This window comes from Suncus etruscus, chromosome X (assembly GCF_024139225.1).
Source record: "Suncus etruscus isolate mSunEtr1 chromosome X, mSunEtr1.pri.cur, whole genome shotgun sequence".
NCBI lineage: Eukaryota > Metazoa > Chordata > Mammalia > Eulipotyphla > Soricidae > Suncus > Suncus etruscus.
In genome coordinates, this window is record NC_064868.1 from 48,905,079 (window position 1) to 48,928,735 (window position 23,657).

General features: G+C 40.0%; 1 protein-coding gene across 1 annotated transcript; it reads left to right on the forward strand.

The window, feature by feature from the left end:
• The first annotated feature begins 2,036 nt into the window (after window positions 1-2,036).
• On the forward strand, window positions 2,037-3,497 carry CHST7 (carbohydrate sulfotransferase 7). Its single transcript, XM_049767278.1, has one exon. It carries the CDS (start codon window positions 2,037-2,039, stop codon window positions 3,495-3,497), a length of 1,461 nt encoding a protein of 486 aa, XP_049623235.1.
• The last annotated feature ends 20,160 nt before the right edge of the window (window positions 3,498-23,657 follow it).

Sequence of the window (23,657 nt, forward strand, 5' to 3'; positions counted from 1 at the left end):
CTCTACTATGTGACACTTTGTCCAACAGCATTTGCACTGCAGATTCAGAGAAAGCCAAAACACTGTGGTGGGGGAGGAGGCAGGAAGAGGATGACTTTTGCTAAATGAGTAATGCAAAGATTGCTGGCCAGGAAGTTTATATTACTGGCAGAATTGTTACAATAATGGTCTGTCCTGAAAATCATGCATTCAGAAGAAACAGGTAGTAGAAGCTAGTGAGGTTGGAGAACAAGGTTCAAACAAGTGGCTCAAGGGGAAGGTATTGTGTACAGCAAAAAGCTTGAGGTAGTGATTTTCAGAATTGGCATACTTTCTTTAATAAGAAAGATCAAAGGAGATCTTTGTAGATATTCTCACATTTTGGGCAACAGTTTTTTTTTCAACTTTTGGGCCATACCCAGAAGTCCTCGGGGGTTTCTCCTGGCTCTGCACTCAGGAATTATTGCTGGTGGTCTATTATTTATTTTCTTTAATTTTTATTAAATTGCTGTGACACAGATTTAAAAAGATGTTGAAATTTTGTTTTTGTTTTATTTTTTGGGCCACACCAGGTGATGCTAATAGCCACATGTGGCTCTATACATTTTTAATTTTCTGTGTGCCGGGTGGCCGCTCCAGGAGTCAGGACTCTGCTCCTAGCCTCTGTCAGTGCGCGCCCTGTGTGGCTCTCAAAATAAATTTCAAACCTGGTTTTGGCGAGATTTGGCTCAGTTGAAAAAAAAAAAAAGGTTGCCGATCACTGGCTCAGAAGGAATGAAATGTCGAGGAATGAAACTGGATCAGCTGAGTGTAAGGCAAGCAGGCTATCCATGATACTATCTCTCCTGCCCCCTGATGTTTTCACTATTATAACTGATACATCTTCCCCTTGGGGAGATAATACTTATTTTCTTGGTTTTGTTAACCTTAAAACACTTTCCATTGGGGAGTGAAAGGAAGCTCTCCTTTCCGTTTTCATCACACTGTTGCAACAAGCCAGAAGTATCCTTTTTAGTTCTTTTGGATTTCAGGAATGTTAAGAGCTTTGACTTCCTGTAACCTTTTCTTCTGCCTTTGTGTGTTGGGCTCTCTGAAACATGGGGTTCTTTAGAAATGGCACCAATGTTCAGTAACTCTGTAAATGTATGAATAATCTATGTTGTGGTAACACACATATAGAAATCTTATTACACTCAAGATACAGAGGCACTAAAATTACCCACATTTGAAAATGAACAAACCTATTCTCCATAATCTATAAAATGTATATGGACGTAAGAGGTTGAAACTCTAAAAAATACCACAATACTTAAAATTTGTGACTGTAATAGTGGCTCCAACTTCCCTGACCTTTCTGCTATTTGCAACCTTATACATCTTACTAGAGGAATTTTCCGTGCATCCCAGGAATAATGGAGTGCACATACATAGTGACTAGAGACCCCGTTCGTCTGGAGGCGAGTGGGCTGCAGCAGTAGAAGTCAAAACAGGAGAGGAAAGCCTAAAATGCAATCATTAATTATTTTGTAATTTCAAGGTGACTAATAAAGAATAAATTTAATAACAAAATGGGGGGAAGCAGAGAGATCTCTGGGTGAGATTCACTTTCCATCACAGGGCACCTCCCTTGCCTGAAGTCATTACTGTGGCCTTGACTTCACTACTGAGGAGCTATGGGAAGTATGTGGTCTGGTTTAGTGTTCCCAAGCTAGTGTCCCCACCCCGCAGCAATCCCGCCCAGATCTGGCTGAGAGAAGCTGCTGAGTAGGAAAGTGGGACGGGGCGGGGCGGGACGGAGCTCGAAGAGGGAGGGCGGGTGGAAGCCAAGTTGGCCAATGGGCTGCTAGACGGCCATGGAGCCAAGAGAAAGCAGGGTTGTCCCCTCTAGCACCAAAGCCTCCCAAGTTACACTTGTGAATGAACAGCTAAGTGGCTCTTCTCGCGACAGAGCCGGGCCCAAAGAGGCCAGTGGAGCGGACTCAGGACTGAATTTCTGAGGAAGGAGAAAACAGGATCCCGACCCGCATTAGGGGTGGGAAGGGAGGAGTCGGTGAAAGATGAAGGGATGGCGGCGGCGGCGCAGAGAGTACTGCAAGTTCGCGCTCCTGTTGGTGATCTACACGTTGGTGCTGCTGCTTATACCTTCCTTGATGGACGGCGGCAGAGATTCGGACAAGATCATAGGGCATTGCCCTGGCCTGCAGCGCAGCCTTGGAGTGTGGAGCCTGGAAGCGGCGGCAGCGGGCGAACGTGAGCAGGGTGCTCAGGCGCGTCCCGCTGCAGAGGGGGGCGCAAGCCAGTCTCCCGGGATACCAGGTAACCTTAGCAGTGCGGTCGGGGAGGCTGTGCCCCAAGATAAACAGCACATCTACGTGCACGCCACCTGGCGCACGGGTTCATCATTCCTGGGTGAGCTTTTTAATCAGCACCCGGACGTTTTCTACTTATACGAACCCATGTGGCATCTCTGGCAAGCACTGTATCCGGGTGATGCTGAGAGCCTGCAGGGCGCGCTGCGCGACATGCTGCGTTCCCTCTTCCGTTGCGACTTCTCTGTGCTGAGACTGTACGCGCCGCCAGGGGACCCAGCTGCGAGGGATCCAGACTCAGTCAATCTCACCACGGCCACTCTCTTTCGCTGGCGGACCAACAAGGTTATCTGCTCACCACCACTGTGTCCCAGAGCTCCCCGTGCCCGCTCCGAAGTGGGTCTAATAGACGATACCACTTGCGAGCGCAGCTGTCCACCAGTGGCGCTCCGTGCCCTGGAGGCTGAGTGCCGTAAGTACCCGGTGGTGGTCATCAAGGATGTTCGCCTTCTTGACCTGGGTGTGCTGGTACCTCTGCTGCGTGACCCTGGCCTCAACCTGAAAGTAGTGCAGCTTTTCCGCGACCCGAGGGCCGTGCACAACTCGCGCCTGAAGTCCAAGAAGGGGCTGCTGCGAGAGAGCATCCAAGTGCTGCGTGCCCGCCTGAGGGGCGACCATTTTCACCGCGTGTTGCTAGCACACGGTGTGGGAGCTCGCCCGGGTGGCCCTTCACTCTCGATACCCGCGGCGCCACGAGCGGATTTCTTCTTAACCGGCGCGCTCGAGGTGATCTGCGAAGCTTGGCTGAGAGACCTGCTGTTCACGCGTGGCGCACCCGCCTGGCTCCAGCGCCGTTATATGAGACTGCGCTATGAGGATCTGGTAAGACAGCCCATCACGCAGCTGAGTCGCCTGCTAGGCTTTGCCGGGCTGCGTGCGATGGCTGCGCTCGACGCTTTTATGATTAACATGACTCGAGGCACAGCTTATGGGGCTGACCGACCCTTCCACTTGTCAGCACGAGACGCCCTCGAGGCTGTGCATGCCTGGCGTGAGCGCCTGAGCCGGGAGCAGGTGCACCATGTGGAAATGGCCTGTGCTCCAGCCATGCGTCTACTCGCCTACCCTATCAGTGGAGAAGAGGGCCACTCCGAGGCGCCCAGGGTCCAGGAAACCCCACTGGAGACTGAGGCTAAAGGTGCCACGTAGCGCCACCGCAGACACTTCACTGACAAACCAGGCTCCTAGAGCAGATCTGGGTAGGTGACCCAGTGGAGAGTGGAGACAAAGAAGGGTGCTTAAGAGCTTGGATCTCAGTGCAAGACAAGGAGGGACCAAGATGGGGATTCCTTCTCAGATCTCATCTGTCTGGTCATATCTGGGCAAGTGGGAAAGCATTGCTGACAGAATGTGGGAGATTCATGGGGAGGCAATCTCAGATCTGACGACTCTGAATAGGTCCTGAGAGGAGAAATAATAAGCATAACAGAGACCAGGTCTCTTCCCTGTTAGTCCTTTCTAAGGATGTAAAATGAGAATGGGAGGGGACAGAAAGAGCAACTGGAGTATCAGCTTTGAAAAGAGACAGTTTAAAAATCAACACAGAACTAGATTTCGGGAATTGACATGGGTAAGAAAAGATTTTGCAGAACATTTAAATTGGTTTAGTTTTTCGAAGCACGTGTGTTTCCCAAGGTCCCTGTGGGGGCTCAAACCTGCACCGTACCCCCACGACAACTCTCCCCCTCTTATGCCCACCCATCTCCCACTAAATGGCTGGAGTTTTCAGGATATTTAACCATATCCCAGGTCACAAAAGTCAGGTCACAAAAGTTGCCTGATTAGTTTCCTCTAAAGCCTTCAACATCTCAGGGATAGGCTTCCACCACGATTTCTCCCATCCGCTTGAGAGATGGAATCTTTGATTGGCTGGAGCAGTTTTTGCTGTGACTGCTAAAGGTTCTTTATATACAAAGGTTACTTCCTCTTTCTAATTTTATTCTTTTTCTACAAACTTCAAAAAATGTGCAATGTTTAAGTGAGAGTAGAGTCCCTCTGATAGACTGGGGAAGGATGATTCTGTAAAAATGTGACCTGAGAATCAGATTAATGACAGGAATGAGTTCCTGAAATGGTGATGGGAGAAGGTACAGCCTTTTGCTCAGTAAGGTGCAGAAGATGAGGCAAGACTGTGTAGTGGTAGGGTGGAAATGACTTCACTTTCCATTCATTATTGTACTATTGTGTAATCTAGTATTCCTCTGGGATGAATCTTTGAGAACAAAGTTTAAGCTGTTAATGAAGATAGATTTTCTTGTTAATAGAGCCAGGACCTCTGAGTGACTTCACAAGCTGTTTTTCTTTCCTCCCAGTTAATCAAGTGGCTTACTTTCTCCATTTGGTTTCTGTAGTTATATTTTCCTGACTTCCAAAATGAAGGCACTGAATGGTGACATTTAGAAAAAAACAGTTTTTCAATAGCTAATCCTGTATTTACAGAGGTTTGTAACATAGTATCTCTAAGCAGGGTTTGAGGCAAACCTGGTGTTTTTTTTTTATTTTGTCTCCTCCCAAATTTTTGCTTTTTTATGGCAAAAACTGTGGCATTTGTGTCTTTCTCAGAAACATTCACTTGTTCAATAGTATACTAATATTTATGAAGTGCTGGCTGGAATGAGGGAATAAAGAAAACAGAGTAGGGTTAAAGGAATACCCTCTAGAAAGTAAGTCTGTCAGGATGATAGTGACTATGGTACAAGACACTGGATTTTTTTATAAGGTCAGTGGTGTATGTTCACTTTAGTCTGGAGCAATATTACAGTAGGTAGGGCATGTACTTTGCATGCAGCAACGTGACTTAAGTCCCCTTACCACATACAGTTCCATGAGCACCTCCAGGAGTAGTCCCTGAGTGTAGAGCCAGGAGTAATCCCTGAGAATTTCTGGGTGTGGCCCCAAAACAATAAAACAAACAAACAAAAATCAATCAAGCAATCACAGTGGGTTCTCTGTGGAGGACTTCTGGGACACCTAGGAACCAGTTTAAGCTACTCTGCTTGGTGACTAAGTAAGCAATTCTTTCCATTTTTTCCCTTATATTTGAACACCCTAATTACAAAGTTGTTCGTGATAGTTTCAGTCTTACAATGTACACCACTCTTCATATTTGAATATTTCCTGCCACCAGTGCCCACAGTTTTCCTCCTACCCTTCTCTCCGCCTATTTCCAGGGCAGGCATTTAATCTCTCTCCTCTTACTCTTTTCTCCTCTCTCTTCTCTCTATTTTTCTTTGTAGACATTGTGTTTTGTGATCTTGTTAATAGAGGAATGCTGTGCATATCACGTTATCTCCAACCAATGCCCAGTTATTGTCCAGAGTGGTCAGTTCTACTGGTAACTTTCATTATCATTGTGGTCCCTTCTCTGCCCAATACACTTCTCCTCTATTTGTGGCAAGCTTCCCATCAGGAACTAGTCCTTTTGGCCCTCATCTATTGTCTCTGTATTGCCATACTACTTTTATTTTTCTTATATCTCACAATTTAGTGAGATTATTCTATATATATCCTTCTCCTCCTGACTCATTTTACTCAGCATAATTTAACTCTGCATATTCATTCATGTATAAAAAAATTTGATGACTTCAGTTTTTTCTAAAAGCTGCATAGTATTCCTTTGAGTGTATTATCATAGTTTCTTTAGCCATACATCTGTTCATAGACCCTCTTCCACACTAAGCATTGATTTTAGGAAAATAAAAACTTGTATCTCTGGTTCCTAAAAATAGGTGGCTGATCCACTCACTGATGAAGTTTCCAAGGCCATAATGCTTTATACTTTAGGAATAGGAAGTGGATTTATTCTCATAAGCCACACATTGAATTTGACATTGCAGACATATCCTTTACATCTCTTATACATGGAGTCTGAGACTTATGAAAGTTAAGTAACTTGCTTGAAATGACATTGAGCTGGTGTGTGGAGGGGTGCAAGTTGTCATGGGTGCTAGATCATAAACAGTGTAACCCACATTTGCCTGTCCTCCTTTTATGTTCACTCTGCTAGTATCTTCAGCAGTCCAATAGGCGTAGAGGCTAGTCTGAAATGTGAAACTAATCATTATCTTGGAAGTGAAACTTACTAATATGTTTCAATCCCTGAATAAATAAGTTAAATATCCCTGAGATACTCATGGCACCTACATAGAGAAACTGATCACCTTAACTGTCTTCACTTGAGACATCTAAGCATGCCCTGGGTTAACAATAGAGATTACATATGAATTGCAAAGCTCCACATTCACGCACATCAATAACTGTGACAAATAGTTTGTTGGTCATCACTTGTCCTTTACTTCCCATCCTGATTTCATTCTGGTCGTATCAGTCATCCTTGACAAAACTGGTGGGTATCCATTACAGAATATGTCATTTCTAGTGAGTTCTATATAACACACAGGATGTAGTAGATGTAATTTGTGGATTTCTTTACACAGCCAAAAAATATAGTAGGTGTGATTTGTATTTTTCCTCAGCTGTGGCACCTTCCCTCATCATAGTACAATCCTGGATAGCTGCATCAGGGACACTGCACAGTATAAAACATAGACAGATACAAGGTAGAAAAGTTTAGAGCTACTGAGGGCTTTCAGCTTCCTGGATTGAACTGAACCAGCACTATACTTTCCCTGCCAACTGTTATTGACCAGGACAAAGGTAATTCATCTGGGGGGTGTAGTTAACAAAAAAATAATTTATTCTAATTAATTCTAGGTGGGTCTCTAATCAAGCCTAGTTGGATTTATTTTACAATTCAAGAAGGTGAATGGAGGAAAGGAAAGCCAGGGAGTGATCTAAAAATTAGCGACAGATATCTACACTCAGTAGCCTACCAGTGGTCAGCAACCTTTTTTTTCAACTGAGCCAAATCTCGCCAAAACCAGGATTGAAATTTATTTTGAGAGCCACACAGGGCGCGCACTGACAGAGGCTAGGAGCAGAGTCCTGACTCCTGGAGCGGCCGCCAGGCACACAGAAGAGCCAAATAAATAGTGTAAAGAGCCACATGTGGCTAGCTAGCCGCAGATTGCCGACCATTGTCTTAGTAGAACAAAGTGAAACTCTTAGTGATGTCTTCTGGTTGTCTTCTTGTTGAACCCAAGAGACCTGCACTCTTGAAAGAAGCATTCCTGTTGCAGGGCAGCTTAGAGTAGGAACAGAAAGAGTGAAAGACAGTCCTGGACCCAGTTAAAAATAAGAGGGAAGGGCCGAGAGATAGCACAGCGGTAAGGTGTTTGCCTAGCATGCAGCTGATTCAAACAGAAGGTGATTCGAATCCCAGCATCCCATACAGTCCCCTAAGCCTGCAAAGCCAGAAGTAACCCCTGAGCATTGCCGGGTGTGATCCAAAAATATAAAAGGGAAGTTGTGAACTCTTTGTAGCTGAACAGGAAGCAATTTCAATTAAAGAAAAGTTGCAGAATTCACAGACATGTCTTCATGAGATTTGGAGATTTTCAGCTCTGGTCCATACACCCCTCCCATAACTGCAGCCACCAAGCCATTAAGGGTTGGACATTTTCTAGAGCTGTCTCTGTTTATATTAAATAATTCATATTGTTTATATTGAAAGTTGAGAAGAAACTGACTGTGAAGTGTTGGCGAATGTTTTATTCTTTTAATATTATTTTAGTTTATTGAAAACATTGTTATTTACAATGTTATTCATAGTTGGATTTTAGATATGCAATGATTTGGGGCCAATCCCATTACCAATGTCTACCTCCTTACACCATTCTTCCTAGAGTGCATCCTATAGCACCAACTTTTGCCCCATGGCCTACCAGTATAACAGCACCATTTTACATTTAGATTTCTAAAGTTTGGGTCTCTTGATTCCATTGTTGTTGACTTTGGCTTGGATATTTACTTCTGAACTTTTTTATCTCCACCAATGCACTTGAAACCACTTGGCCCTTGGCACCTATTCTTTCTTTTCCCTTTTCTTAATTTTAGAAAAATGCATAAATATGAGGTAAAGCAATGTAATTTGTGTTCCATGGTTCAATGAAAATGGTGGGAGCTCCTATCTAAAAGATAAAAAAGGGGTTGAAGATTTTTGCATAGGCACAGCAAAAGTTGGAAAAATAGAAAGAAAAAATCCTTTGGTCTAAAAACAAGGTGTCCCTATTAATGAAGCATCCTGACATAAGACCAGCTACAAGATCCAGGCATACTGAGTGGTTTAACTCCAAAGTCTTTCTTCATGGTCCTAGGAAAATTTCTCCTCAATCACGATTGATACAGTTAGGCTTCCGTAATTAGAGATCTTGGTTTATGTACAGATCCTATGTTGAAGTCAGGGAGTCATGAAGCGACTCCTGGTTTCATCTCACTGTTAGGTGGTGAGGCAGGGAAACCTGCCCTGAAAGCAAGTTGTTGTTGCTTCCAAGTTTTCAGCACGTTATATGAACCCACCTTGGAGCAAGGAGGTGCCAGGGCAGAATTAAAGCCTTTTCCAGTAGAAGTTTAATTTCTGGTGCGTGTGCAGGAAACAGTTCTGGTTCCAAAGATGGCTCTCAAAGTTAGGGAGTGAATAACCATTTTCTGATTGATTGAAGCCTAAATCAAGTCACTATGACAAGTGTTCAAGATGAAAGGCCCTACTGCAAAAACAAACAAACAAACAAAAAAAAAACATTAGGAGTTCCTATCCCTATGAAATAAGAACTTTCTATACATAAGATCTCCATATTTTAATGTACCTATGCAAAAAAACAATGCCACAGTATACTATTGGTGTATATGAAGATAAAAATATCAAGCAAAACAATCCCTATAACTTGGTTCTAACAGAAACTCAGAACCCAAGAGAGAAGACTACTAGAATTTCCTACTAAACAAATAAAAAGGGGTGGGTAAGCTATATATATATATATATATATATATAGAGAGAGAGAGAGAGAGATAGAAGAAAATAAACAATAAGAATTATATGTATTAAAGAAACACATCTAAAGGAATATATAATGAAAATATACATATCCCCTTTAAGTCGTTTGAAATAGTTTAGGTGGGGGAATAAAATCTGGAGCAAAGCTTCAGCTGGTGATATGGTCTTGTGGAGTCTGAAAAATTTCTCACAGCAATCATGGATCAGGAAATGTCCTCAAGCCAAGAGTCTCTCAAAAGCCAGATCTGGTAGTGAGCAACAGTCTAAGACAAAGGAAGGTGGGAGAAAAGAGGCTGCCAAGAGCAAATCAACAAGTGCAGTGGTGGCAGCTTCTTCCTGAGGCTGAGGCAGAAGGCAGGATGGAGTGAGCCAGCTGGCAGCAGGTTGGTGTGCGGGCAATGTTTCATTGTTAAGAATTGAGGGTTAAAAGGATTAAATAGGGAAAATTAATAAGTCAAGGGCAAGAGAGCTAGAGGATAGAAAATGATTTGTAAAGTGGAAAGCAGGGGAGGGGGGAAAGGATGGGTTATATATAAAATGGGGAGTACTATATACAACATAGAGTGACATTACGTATGATGCAGCAGGATATTACACGTGGAGATGGCCACCACTCAGATACACATATAGGCAGGCAAAAAGATTGATCTACAGTTGAAAATTTGACCCAGATTGAACAGGTTAGAGCTTAAAAATGGCATGTCAAATGAAAAGGTTTCCAATTCCTAGGCAAATCATTGCTGGTGAGTGTAAAGTTTTTTTAGGGGGTCACACCTGGCAGCACTCAGGGGTTACTCCTGGCTCTATGCTCAGAAATCACTCCTGGCAGGCTCACGGGACCATATGGGATGCCAGGGTTCAAACCACCAACCTTCTGCATGAAAGGCAAATGCCTTATCTTCATGCTATCTCTCTGGCCCCAGTGAGGGTAAATTTTGCTGAAAAATAAAAAAAAGGCTTCATGGGATAGATTGTGTATAGAACATTCTTAAAACAATCATAATTTTCAAGTCTAGAATGCCAATTAATAGGGTAATGAGCACTGTAAAAGGAGTCTACATCATTACATCATTAAGTATTGTCTAATGGTTTAGAGCATCAAGATTCCTTTCCTGAAAGCAAACTGAAAACAGAGGCATTATGATATAATAGTTAAGCTAGCTTGGAATGAAAATAAATTGCAAATATATACTCAATGAATGAGCACTGTAGCAAAAGTCTATGACAATCAGATGCCTATTCCAATGACTTGTGGGGACATAAACATTATATCATATTTTGGCATAAAAATGGAAACTGAATAACTTATAATATTTTAATACACTTTTATAATGAGCACTGTATTTAGAGTCACTGTTATGTGAAACTAGATCATCCACCCATTGTAAACAAAATATTAAGAAGTTACTATAAAATATTGAAGTTAAGACATTAAAATATTCTTTTTTATTTTTTATTTAAACAACTTTATTACATACATGATTGTGTTTGGGTTTCAGTCATGTAAAGAACACCACCCATCACCAGTGCAACGTTCCCATCACCAATGTCCCAAATCTCCTCCTCCCCACCCTACCCCCGCCTGTACTCTAGACAGGCTTTTCATTTCCCTCATACATTCTCATTATTAGGACAGTTCAAAATGTAGTTATTCTCTAACTAAACTCATCACTTTTTGTGGTGAGCTTCATGAGGTGAGCTGTAAATTCCAGATCTTTTCTCTTTTGTATCTGAAAATTATTATTGCAAGAATGTCTTTCATTTTTCTTAAAACCCATAGATGACTGAGACCATTCTGCATTTTTCTCTCTCTCTCTGACTTATTTCACTGAACATAATAGATTCCGTGTACATCCATGTATAAGAAAATTTCATGACTTCATCTCTCCTGACAGCTGCATAATATTCCATTGTGTATATGTACCACTGTTTCTTTAGCCATTCGTCTGTTGAAGGGCATCTTGGTTGTTTCCAGAGTCTTGCTATGGTAAATAGTGCTGCAATGAATATAGGTGTAAGGAAGGGGTTTTTGTGTTGTATTTTTGTGTTGCTAGGGTATATTCCTAGGAATGGTATAGCTGGCTCAATTTCCAGTTTTTGGAGGAATCTCCATATCGCTTTCCATAAAGGTTGAACTAGACGGCATTCCCACCAGCAGTGGATAAGAGTACCTTTCTCTTCACATCCCCACCAACACTGTTTATTCTCATTCTTTGTAATGTGTGCCATTCTCTGTGGTTTGAGGTGGTACCTCATAGTTGTTTTGATTTGCATCTCCCTGATGATTAGTGATGTGGAGCACTTTTTCATGTGTCTTTTGGCCATCTGTATTTCTTCTTTGTCAACGTGTCAGTTCATTTCTTCTCCCCATTTTTTGATGGGATTAGATGTTTTTTTCTTGTAAATTTCTGTCAGTGCCTTGTATATTTTGGAGATTAGCGCCTTATCTGATGGATATTGGGTGAATAGTTTCTCCCACTCAGTGGGTGGCTCTTGTATCCTGGGTGCTATTTCCTTTGAGGTGCAGAAGCTTCTCAGCTTAATATATTCCCATCTGTTAATCTCTGCTTTCACTTGCTTGGAGAGCGCAGTTTCCTCCTTGAATATGCCTGTAGTCTCAATGTCCTGGAGTTTTTTGCCTATGTGTTGTTCTATATATCTTATAGTGGGACATGAAAGCCATGAATGTTTTTAAATTGAGAGGTTAAGAGGCTATAGATGCAGAATAGTCTCACTTATCTGTGGGTTTTAAGAAAAATAAAAAAAAAATTTACAATAATTTTCAGAGACAAAAGAGAGAAGGGCTGGAAGGTCCAGCTCACAACATGAAGCTCATCACAAAGAGTGATGAGTACACTTAGGGAAAATATACATTGAGAACTATCATAACAATGTATATGAATGAAGGAAGTAGAAAGCCTGCTAGAGTACAGGCAGGGGTGGAATAGGGAGAAGGGAGATTTAGGACATTGGTGATGGGAATGTTGCACTGGTGAAGGGGGGTGTTCTTTACATGACTGAAGCCCAACTACAATCATATTTGAAATCAAGTTGTTTAAATAAAAATATTTAAAAAAATTAAATTTATACTTCTTCAAAAAAGATTTGACTTCCTTGAGAACCATGTTCAAAGTTAGCAGACTCCCATTCCCTGAAAATGTATATGAGCAGAGTCTTCTTTTAAGCAACATTCACAAAGAAGCCCTTGAGGTAAAACTTTCTTTTTACTTATAGAATTAAAGTTCTTTGTGTTGTTACCTTTAGGTAGTAGTGTTAAAATGAGCCAAAAAGATGAGAATAAATGTTGAAAGTACAGACTGTTGCCCAGGTACTGCTAACAAGAAGCCTAAAAATGAACTTTAACCATAAATGTTCAGGCAGAGGCACACTTAAAGTGATTAATATTACCTGATCAGCAGCCTGGCAGCTAGTGGGCTAGAAGCAGAGAAACCTAGCTAACTAAAAGTATGAAAGAGAATGTCACAGAAACATTTCTAAAGTCTGGGTAGGATTTCAAGGTTTGATTTCCTTGGTGAAAACAGAAGAGCTGAACAGTCATAAGCAACACTCCCTGCACTCAGTGAAATGGGAGACTCTAAGAAGTCCTAACATATTTCAAAAACGTAGGGATTAGAGGAAGTGTTCTTGAGCTTTGAGATCTCTTTTCTCATGAGTGAGACCAGACATTGGCCAAAAGGATTATTCCTAATTCAATAGGAATAATCATGCAAAAATATTTAAGATGATGTTGTAAAAATAGACTTCTCTTTCAGACAGCCTATAGACTGTAGAGGCAGTAAAGCTGTATTTTTTTCTTAAAAAAAAGGCTTTAGGAATGGAATAAGTCAATTTTTTGGGTTCTGCAAAGCTACAGTTTGAAGCATATGTGATTCCCCTAATCAATCACGGCCTGGGCTTGATTGCAAGGGGATTAGTTTGAAAAAGAAGATAGTTGGCTGAAAATAAATATATACACACAGTTGCAAAGAACAACAAATCCCCTAACACCATCACATGACTACTATTTTTTTATTTTATTTCTCAACACTCTGAAGGGAAGAAAAAACATTTTTGCACTCAGAAAAATGCACATTGTGCTCCTAATTATGACAGTCCCTGGCAATTCTACAGGCAGTTGTATGGATTTCAGAATAGATAGGGGTGTCTTGTGCATGTCCAGTGCCAAATTGAATCTACCCTTGGATATGGTAGTTTTTATTTTAACCCCTTTTAAATTATAAGAATCCCACTAAGCCATACCTGACTATACAGTGACAAGGACTGAATTCCATGCCTCATTTATGCTGGGCATGGGCTTTACTGTTTGTGCCAATTCCTGCCCCACTCCCAGTTCTTTTATTTTCTTCCCACTGGACTGTGAACAAAGCCATAAGAGTGTGAAACAAACACTGTACCATATTATGCAGGTAGAGGTACCTGAAGTAGTGGGGCAGATTTTGGCTGCTTCATATCTTATTCAGTGAATGCTAAAGCTTCAGTGCCTGCCAAACCCCACATTTAGCCACTTTGCTGACTCATGACCCCAACAGGCTGCCTGAATGGCAGGTCTAACTTGCAATCACTTTTAAGCTCTAGCCCACTGCTAAATCTCAAACTTTGTAGATGCATTCAGTCTTGGTAGACTTATTATAAATGAGTTGGCAATGATTTTACTCACAGAAGCAGATATGCATGCCAATTAAAAGTATATCAGAGCAGCTCAATGAAAAGAAAAGAACTAAAATTCCATTTAAACAAACTCAGCTCTTTCCATGTTTTATATACTGCTTCTGAGCACACTCATTTTGTTCTGAAGTGAGCACAAAAACTTAGGGAAGTTTGACATGGGGTGCGTAGGATAAAATTAAAATTAGTGTCTTCTTTGAAGGTGATCAATGGCTATTTGTTGTTTGCACTTACTGACTATGGGAACTGACTATTAATGCCATGAATTGGGGAGTTTTCTTGGAATTCTGCCAGCCCTTTGCTGACACTGTAGGTGAGATCAGGAACAAGGGAACTCAGCTTTAAATACTTGCTGCCTAGGTTCAGGTATATGATTTATCTTCCTTAATTTCTCCCCTTTCTGCCACCAAGTGTGTGTATGTGTGTTTACTTCCTCTTTGCACCTAAAACAAATGTTGTTTCAAATATTAAATACAATTGAAACTACTGATGACTGTAGTAATCATACTGTACCCCTTATAACTACCATTCATTTGAATTGAAATATCCGAAAAATTATTTCACTTTCAGTATATTTCTAAGTATTGAGAGATGTGGTTATATTAGAAACTTACTTGTTTACATCAAATTTTGCTTTATAGATATGGTGGGGGACAGGTATAGGAATATAGCTCAGCCATAAGAACACTTGCCTCACATGTATGAATTTGTGAGTTTGACCCCCAACACTGCAAATAAGAAAAAGACAACAGTTCAGTCACATGGCTTGCACTTTGACATTTCTAGTGTTGCATGTATTATCTTTAAAATTTTTATTTAATTGAACTACCATGATTTACAAATTTATTGATAGTTGAGTTTTAGGCAAATAATATTTCAATACTATTCCCACCACCCGTGTCAACTTTCATCACCAGTGTTTGCAAGTATTACCTTAACTTTATACTAAGAAAGTCCCTAAAATGTTTACTGGCTCTATTGTTATAAGCATTTTCCTTTGTTTCTGTTTTCTTGGCATTTTACTTCACTTAACTGTTAAATTAGGTTGGAAAATAGGAAGGTTATTAAAGCTTATCCTGAGTTAAAAGATACACTTAGGGGGTGGGGTGGGATGGAGGGAAATTTGGGACATTGGTGGTGGGAATGTTGCACTGGTGAAGGGGGTGTTCTTTACATGACTGAAACCTAATCACAATCATATATGTAATCAAGATGTTTAAATAAAGGGGGAAGAAGATGAGGAAAAAAGATACGCTTAGATGGTAATATCATTTTCCCAGAGGTTAGTTTGAGGGAGAAAGGCTGGGAGAAGACTTCACAAGATTGCATTACCTTTAAAAGACCAGTTTAAAGCTTGTCTCCACCCTTTTGGTCTGGAGCTGGTCCAGAAGAAAAGCTATTACAATGGACGGGAAAGGAATTAATTTAGTCAGTGACAACTGACCTGGTGAATACGTGAAAATCTTGGCTTCCTTCACATTGTCCAAGTGCTACCTCTTTTTAATTTTTACAGCACGACTTTTTAGCATCTGTAAAGTAGCTTTGGGTGGTAAACACAGGACTCCCCACAGGGCACAGAGTATGGGGAGTACAATGGGACAGACACAGAGTTCTAGAACAAAAGCAAGAAAAGTTGAAGGAAAGAGGGGACAGGCATTAATATACATTTTATTCTCTGTCTCTGGGAAATCATATGTCTGTGTGTATGGTGAGTGTATAGAAATCAGTTTGGTCTCACACACATTATTATGTAACTCTATCTTCAGGAGAAAACACAATTAGTTTTAGCCAAGAAGTGGAGCAGCTTAAAACTTTATTGTCAGATATCTACCAGTTGAGTGAAGGGGCAAAATTTTTTATCGACTGACATCCTCAGTGATTTTTAAACACTGCATATCTAAAATTAAGTATTTTATAGTCTCAAGTGAATAGAATCTCCATAAGTGTTAAAATAATGGCCTTTGGAGTGAATTAAGTTCTTTGGTGAGCCACACACAATAGTGCTCGGGAATTATTCCTGACTCTGTGTTCAGGACTACATATATGGTGCCAGGGATATCAACCAGGGTTATTCACAATCTAGTCCTAAAACCTCATGTGTGAGCTTTAAACCTTACTGTGGTTCTAATACTCATTTACATTTTTGTTAACTAGTGATGCTAAAAAACTTTTTCATAGGTTTATTTGCCATCCATCTTTCGATATGAGTACAGTAAAAAAAAAAAAGGAGTCTACACCATGGGTATTATGGGTTTTGAGATTCCAGGTTCCTTTTCTTCAGGCAAACAGAAAAGGTACTGTGATATGATAGTAAACTAGCTTGAATACTAGCTTGAATTAAAAATAAGTTGCAAAGACATACTCAATAAATGAACACTGTAGCAAGAGTTTAAGGCATGTAGATGCCCTTTGCAAAGATATCTGTAGACAGATCATATATTAGATCATATTATTAGGAATGATAAAATAGAAAATGAATAGTTTAGAATATTTGTAAATGAAATTATTATAATGAACATTATATTAGGAATCTAACAGAATAGAGCACTGTAGTTCAAAACTAGGGCATACAACCTATTTCTCCAAGGACTTTGTAATACAAACATCAAAAAGTTATTATAAATATATTCATATTAAAATTAAGACACAAAACAATTTTATAGTGAGTACTGTAGTGAGAGTCCATGGTTTCCAAATGCATTCTGCAGCTATTTTTTTATTTTTTATATTTTATTTAAACACCTTGATTACATACAGGATTGTGTTTGGGTTTCAGTCATGTAAAGAACACCACCCATCACCAATGTCCCAAATCTCCCTCCTCCACACCGACCCCGCCTGTACTCTAGACAGGCTTTCCATTTCCCTCATACATTCCCATTATTAGGACAGTTCAAAATGTACTTGTTTTTCTAACTAAACTCATCACTCTTTGTGGTGAGCTTCCTGAGGTGAACTGTAACTTCCAACTCTTTTCTCTTTTCTGTATGAAAATTATTATTGCAAGAAAGCTTTCATTTTTCTTAAAACCCAAAAATGAGTGAGACCATTTTACGTTTCTCTCCCTCTCTCTGACTTATTTCACTCAGCATAATAGATTCCGTGTACATCCATGTATAGGAAAATTTTATGACTTCATCTTTCCTGACAGCTGCATAATACTCTACTGTGTATATGTACCACAGTTTCTTTAACCATTCATCTGTTGAAGGGTATCTTGGCTGTTTCCAGAGTCTTGCTATGGTAAATAGTGCTGCAATGAATATAAGTGTAACGAAGGCATTTTTGCATTGTATTTTTGTGTTCCTAAGGTTTATTCCTAGGAGTGGTATAGCTGGATCATATGAGAGCTCGATTTCCAGTTTTCGGAGGAATCTCCATATCGCTTTCCATAAAGGTTGAACTAGACGGCATTCCCACCAGCAGTGGATAAGAGTTCCTTTCTCTCCACATCCCTGCTAACACTGCTTGTTCTCATTCTTTGTGATGTATGCCAATCTCTGGGGTGTGAGGTGGTACCTCATAGTTCTTTTGATTTGCACCTCCCTGATGATTAGTGATGTGAAGCATTTTTTCATGTGTCTTTTGGCCATTTGTATATCATCTTTGTCAAAGTGTCTCTCCATTTCTTCTCCCCATTTTTGATGGAATTAGATGTTTTTTCTTGTAAAGTTATGTCAGTGCCTTGTATATTTTACAGATTAGCCCCTTATCTGATGGATATTGGTTGAATAGTTTGTCCCACTCAGTTGGGGGCTCTTGTATCCTGGGCGCTATTTCTTTTGAGGTTCAGAAGCTTCTCAGTTTAATATATTCCTATCTGTGATTCTCTGCTTTCACTTGCTTGGAGAGTGCAGTTTCCTCCTTGAAGATGCCTGTAGTCTCAATGTCCTGGAGTGGTTTGCCTATGTGTTGTTCTATACATCTTATGGTTTCGGGTCTGATATCGAAATCTTTCATCCATTTGGATTTTACTTTCGTACATGATGTTAGCTGGGGGTCTAAGTTCAATTTTTTGCAAGTGGCTATCCAGTTGTGACAACACCACTTGTTGAAGAGGCTTTCTTTGCTCCATTTAGGATTTCTTGCTCCTTTATAAAAAAAATTAGGTGATTGTATGTCTGGGGAACATTCTCTGAGTATTCAAGCCTATTTCTCTATCTTTATTCCAATACCCTGCTGTTTTAATACTTATTGCTTTGTAGTAGAGTTTAAAATTGGGGAAAGTAATTCCTCCCATATTCTTTTTCCCAATGATTCCTTTAGCTATTCTAGGGTGTTTATTGTTCCAAATGAATTTCAAAAATGGCTGATCCACTTCTTTGAAGAATGTCATGGGTATCTTTAGAGGGATCGCATTAAATCTGTACAATGCTTTGGAGAGTATTACCATTTTGATTATGTTAAACCTGCCAATCCATGAGCAGGGTATGTGCTTCCATTTCTGCATGTCCTCTCTTATTTCTTGGAGCAGAGTTTTATAGTTTTCTTTGTATAGGTCCTTCACATTTTTAGTCAAGTTGATTCCAAGATATTTGAGTTTGTGTGGCACTATTGTGAATGGGGTTGTTTTCTTAATGTCCATTTCATCCTTATTAATATTGGTGTATAGAAAGGCCATTGATTTTTGTGTGTTAATTTTGTAGCCTGCCACCTTGCTATATGAGTCTATTGTTTATAGAAGCTTTTTCGTAGAGACTTTAGGGTTTTCCAGTAGAGTATCATGTCATCTGCAAACAGCGAGAGCTTGACTTCTTCCTTTCTATCTGGATTCCCTTGATATATTTTTCTTGCCTAATCGCTATAGCAGGTACTTCCAGTGCTATGTTGAATAGGAATGGTGAGAGAGGACAGCCTTGTCTTGTGCCAGAATTTAGAGGGAAGGCTTTTAGTTTTTCTCCATTGAGGATAATATTTGCCACTGGCTTGTGGTAGATGGCCTTAATTATATTGAGAAAGGTTCCTTCCATTCCCATCTTGCTGAGAGTTTTGATCAAGAATGGGTGTTGGACCTTATCAAATGCTTTCTCTGCGTCTATTGATATAATCATGTGATTTTTGTTTTTCTTGTTGTTGATGTTGTGCATTATGTTGATAGATTTATGGATGTTATACCAGCCTTGCATTCCTCGGATGAAACATATTTGATCGTAGTGGATGATCTTCTTAATGAGGCATTGAATCCTATTTGCCAGGGTTTTGTTGAGGATCCTTGCATCTTTATTCATCAGCGCTATTGGTCTGTAATTTTCTTTTTTCGTAGCATCTCTGTCTGGTTTAGGTATCAAGGTGATGTTGGCTTCATAAAAGCTATTTGGAAGTGTTCCTGTTTTTTTGATTTTATGAAAGAGTCTTACCAGGATTGGTAGTATTTCCTCTTGAAAGGCTTGAAATAATTCATTTGTAAATCCATCTGGGCCTGTGTTTTTTTTGGGGGGGAGACATTTGATTAGTGTCTTAATTTCCTCAATAGTGATGTGTGTGTTTAGATATGCTACATCCTCTTCAGTCAACCATGGAAGATTATAAAAGTCCAAGAATTTATCCATTTCTTCCAGGTTTTCATTTTTAGTGGCATAGAGTTTCACAAAGTAGTTTCTGATTACTATTTGAATCACTGTCGTATCAGTAGTGATCTCTCCTTTTTCATTCCTAATACGAGTTATCAAGTTTCTTTCTCTTTCTTTGTTAGTTTTGCCAGTGGTCTATCAATCTTGTTTATTTTTTCTAAGAACCAACTTCTGCTTTCATTGATCTTTTGGATTGTTTTTCGGGTTTCCACTTCATTGATTTCTGCTCTCAGCTTTGTTATTTCCTTCTGTCTCCCTATTTTTGGGTCCTTTTGTTGAGTACTTTCTAATTCTATGAGTTGCGTCATTAAGCTATTCAGGTATGCCCGTTCTTCTTTCCTAATGTGTGCTTGCAAAGCTATAAATTTTCTCTCAATACCGCTTTTGCTGTGTCCCATAAATTCTGATAGTTTGTGTCTCCATTGTCATTTGTTTTCAGGAAGGTTTTGATTTCCTTTTTGATTTCATCTCGAACCCACTGGTTATTTAGTCTTAGGCTGTTTAACTTCCAGGTATTAAAGTTTTTTTCTGTGTCCCTTTGTAGTTCACATATAATTTCAGGGCCTTGTGGTCAGCGAAGGTAGCCTGCAAAATTTCTATCCTCTTGATATTATGGAGGTATTTTTTCTGTGCTAGCATGCAGTCTATCCTTGAGAATGTCCCATGTACATTAGAGAAGAATGTGTATCCAGGCTTATGGGGGTGGAGTGTGATATATATATATATATATATATATATATATATATATATATATATATATATATATATAGTGGGCCTCTTTTTTTCATTTCTATTTTCAGGTCTAGTATATTCTTGTTGGGTTTCAGTCTGGTTGACCTATCAAGTGTTGACCAAGCCATGTTGAGGTATCCAACAACTTTGTGTTGTTATTGATATTATTTTTAGATTTGTCAACAGTTGTATTAAATATTTTGCTGGCCCCTCATTCGGTGCATATATGTTTAGGCAAGTGATTTCTTCTTGCTGTACGTATTCCTTAATTAATACAAAATGTCCATCTTTGTCCCTTACAACTTTCCTAATTATAAAGTTTGCATCATCTGATATTAATATGGCCATTCCGGCTTTTTTATGGGTGTTGTTTGCTTGGATGCTTTTCCTCCAGCCTTTTATTTTGAGTCTATGCTTGTTCTGACTATTCAGGTGCATTTCTTATAGGCAGCAAAAGGTTGGATTGAGTTTTTTTTATCCATTTACCCACTCTGTGTCTCTTCACTGGTGCATTTAGTCCATTGACATTGAGAGAAAGAGTTGTCCTGGGAGTTAGAGGCATCTTTGTATGAATTTTGGTGTGTCTGTTGGTCAGTCTTGTCTTAAAGTAGACCGTTCAGGTTTTAAGTCTGGTTTTGAGTCTGTAAAGTTTCTGAGCTGTTGTTTGTCTGTGAAACCATGTATTGTTCCTTCAAATCTGAAAGTGAGTTTTGCTGGGTGCAGTATTCTAGGCAAAGCATTTATTTCATTGAGTTTTGTCACTATGTCCCACCACTGCCTTCTGGCCTTGAGTGTCTCCAGTGACAGGTCTGCAGTAAATCTCAAGGATGTTCCCTTGAATGTAATTTCTCTTTTTGATCTTGCTGTTTTCAGAATTCTGTCTCTATCTGTGGGATTCATCATTGTGACTAGGATGTGTCTTGGGGTGTTTTTTCTGTGGTCTCTTTTAGTTGGTACTCTTCAGGTATGCAGGATTTGATCGTATGAATTCTTTAGCTCTTGTAGTTTCTCTTTAATGATGTTCTTGACCATTGTTTCTTCCTGGAGATTTTCTTCCTGGGTCTCTGGCACTCTAATGATTCTTAAGTTGTTTATGTTGAGCTTATCATAGACTTCTATTTTCATCTGTTCCCATTCTTTGAGTAATTTTTCCATTGTTTGATCATTTGCTTTAAGGCTTTTTTCCAATTTCTTCTGCTGTATGGGATTGTTATTCATCTCATCTTCCAGTGTACTAATTCTATCCTCAGCTGCTGTTAACCCATGGGAATGCTCAACCATGTTTTTCTTTAATTAATCTACTGAATTTTTCAGACCTGATATTTGACCTGAAATTTTAGTTTGAATTTTTCTGGTTTCTATCTTCATATTCTCTTGATTCTTATTGGTGTTTTCTTCTATACTTTCTTTGAGTTCTTTGAACATCTTCCATATTGCGACTATAAACTCCTTATCTGAGTGACTGACTAGTTCATTGGTCATGTTTAAGTCATCAGAGTTGCCATTGTCATTCTCTATGTCTGGCGCTGGCCTGCGTTGTTTCCCCATTGTCCCAGTTGTGTTGTGGGTTTTTCTACGTGTTGTGGTTGTTTTTATTGGCTAAATGATGTGTATGGCTGTGGAGCAAAGCAGAGTGGCTGCGTTCCTCTGGCTCCTCCCTTTCTGGCCATGTAAACTCAACTCCAGGGAAGGCAAGCCATCTGCAGATGAGCCACACACAGGATGAAATGAGGCCAAAAATGCAGCACAGTACAGAAGACAGGCAGAGACGGGTGCTGGCATCTGAGTTCCAGCAGAGTTCAGCGGCTTCCCCTTTCTGGGCGCGTAAACTCACCTCCAGGAGAGGCTCCAGGGAAAGCGAGCCGTCCACAGATGAGCCACACACAGGATGAAAACAAGCTGAGAATGCAGCACAGCACAGAAGACAGGCAGATAGGGGTGCTGGCATCTGAGTTCCCAGAAATCCTTTAGAACTTTAATCCTAGTCTGAAATGGGTAATCCCCTCAGATGGTTGGGGCTTCCCATCCTCTTACTGACAAAGGTGAAAGAGCTTGAAGCCTCCAAATCCTTCACTGTGGTCTCCAGGGTCACCCAGAAAATTAACGTTCACCTCTGAAGCAGGCAGGATCACCATCAGGAACGCTGATGAAATCCAGTCTCAGGCAGCTCTGAAGCAGGCAGAATTGCCGGCAGGAATCCAGATGAAATCCAGTCTCAGGAAGCTCTGAAGCAGGCAGGATCACCGGCAGGAACGCTGATGAAATCCAGTCTCCGTGGTGGTTTTCTTAAGGTCATTTGAGTTGATATACCTGTGTTGTCCTCTCCATAAGGCTTTCATAATTTTACCAAGTTATTTTGCCACTTTACCTTTATGTCCCAATGGATTGGACCTGTTAATATTCTCATTGTAATGTTTTTGGTTAAATTATCAGTACAATTTGGAATATTACACAGGCAATGTAATGTTTATGTAATATTTATATTTATGTAATATTCATGTAACAAGTGTTTTCTAAATTATGAAGTTCAGAGAGAGCTGGACAAGTTTCCTCATCTAAAGAACCTAGGTTCTGGAACTGGTCATTTCCAATGCTGAAAGTCTCTGCCTAAGTGTACGTTTTGAACGTATTGTCATAGTTACCTGTTAAAGTGCGTGTTGGTTTTCTAATCTTGTTCTCTCAAGTAGTCTCTGGTGGGTCTGAGTTTGGAGGGTTTCTTGTCTTACACTGAGTTTCATTTTTTCTGAGAATACTGCTTCTGACAAGGTGGAGTGGGCCCCAGAGTTTCTTGGCAGGGTTGCCATCTGTGGAATCATAAGCATATGCTTTTCCTTGATTGAGAAAATTACCAGTAATCCATTCATTAACATTACCAATTGGGGTAAACCCAAATAGGTAATTAATCTTTTATATCTGTGCATCCTATTTAAAGTGTCTTTCTGCAGCTGTATCGGACTCTCCTTGGGGATAATTCAAGAAGTTTTGTAAAAATAATGTTAAAGATAAAAAAGTCCTTTAGTAGCATGTCCATCTTACTGTATTTTAATAATTGAGTTTTGAGGGTTCTATGACCTCTTTCAACTATGCTTTGTCCTTAAGGAATGTATTAAATTCCAGTGATGTGCTTGAATTTACGTTCTTTGCAAAATGACTGAAAATTTTACTGGTGTAGGTGGGGCCATTGTCTGTTTTTATGAATTGGGGAATGAACATGACAGAAAAACATGTGGCAAGAAGATGAAAACAACTTTAGTTTTTTCAAAATTCATTGATATTGTACATACAAAATGAGAATAACTATAGCCACATGGAGATAGGATTTATTTGGAAAGAAGTTAACATGTGTAATATCCATTTGCCATAATTCCTTTGTATGAAAACTTCTGTGGTTGGCCCCAGCTACATATGTTCTTTTATGCAAAGGTACAG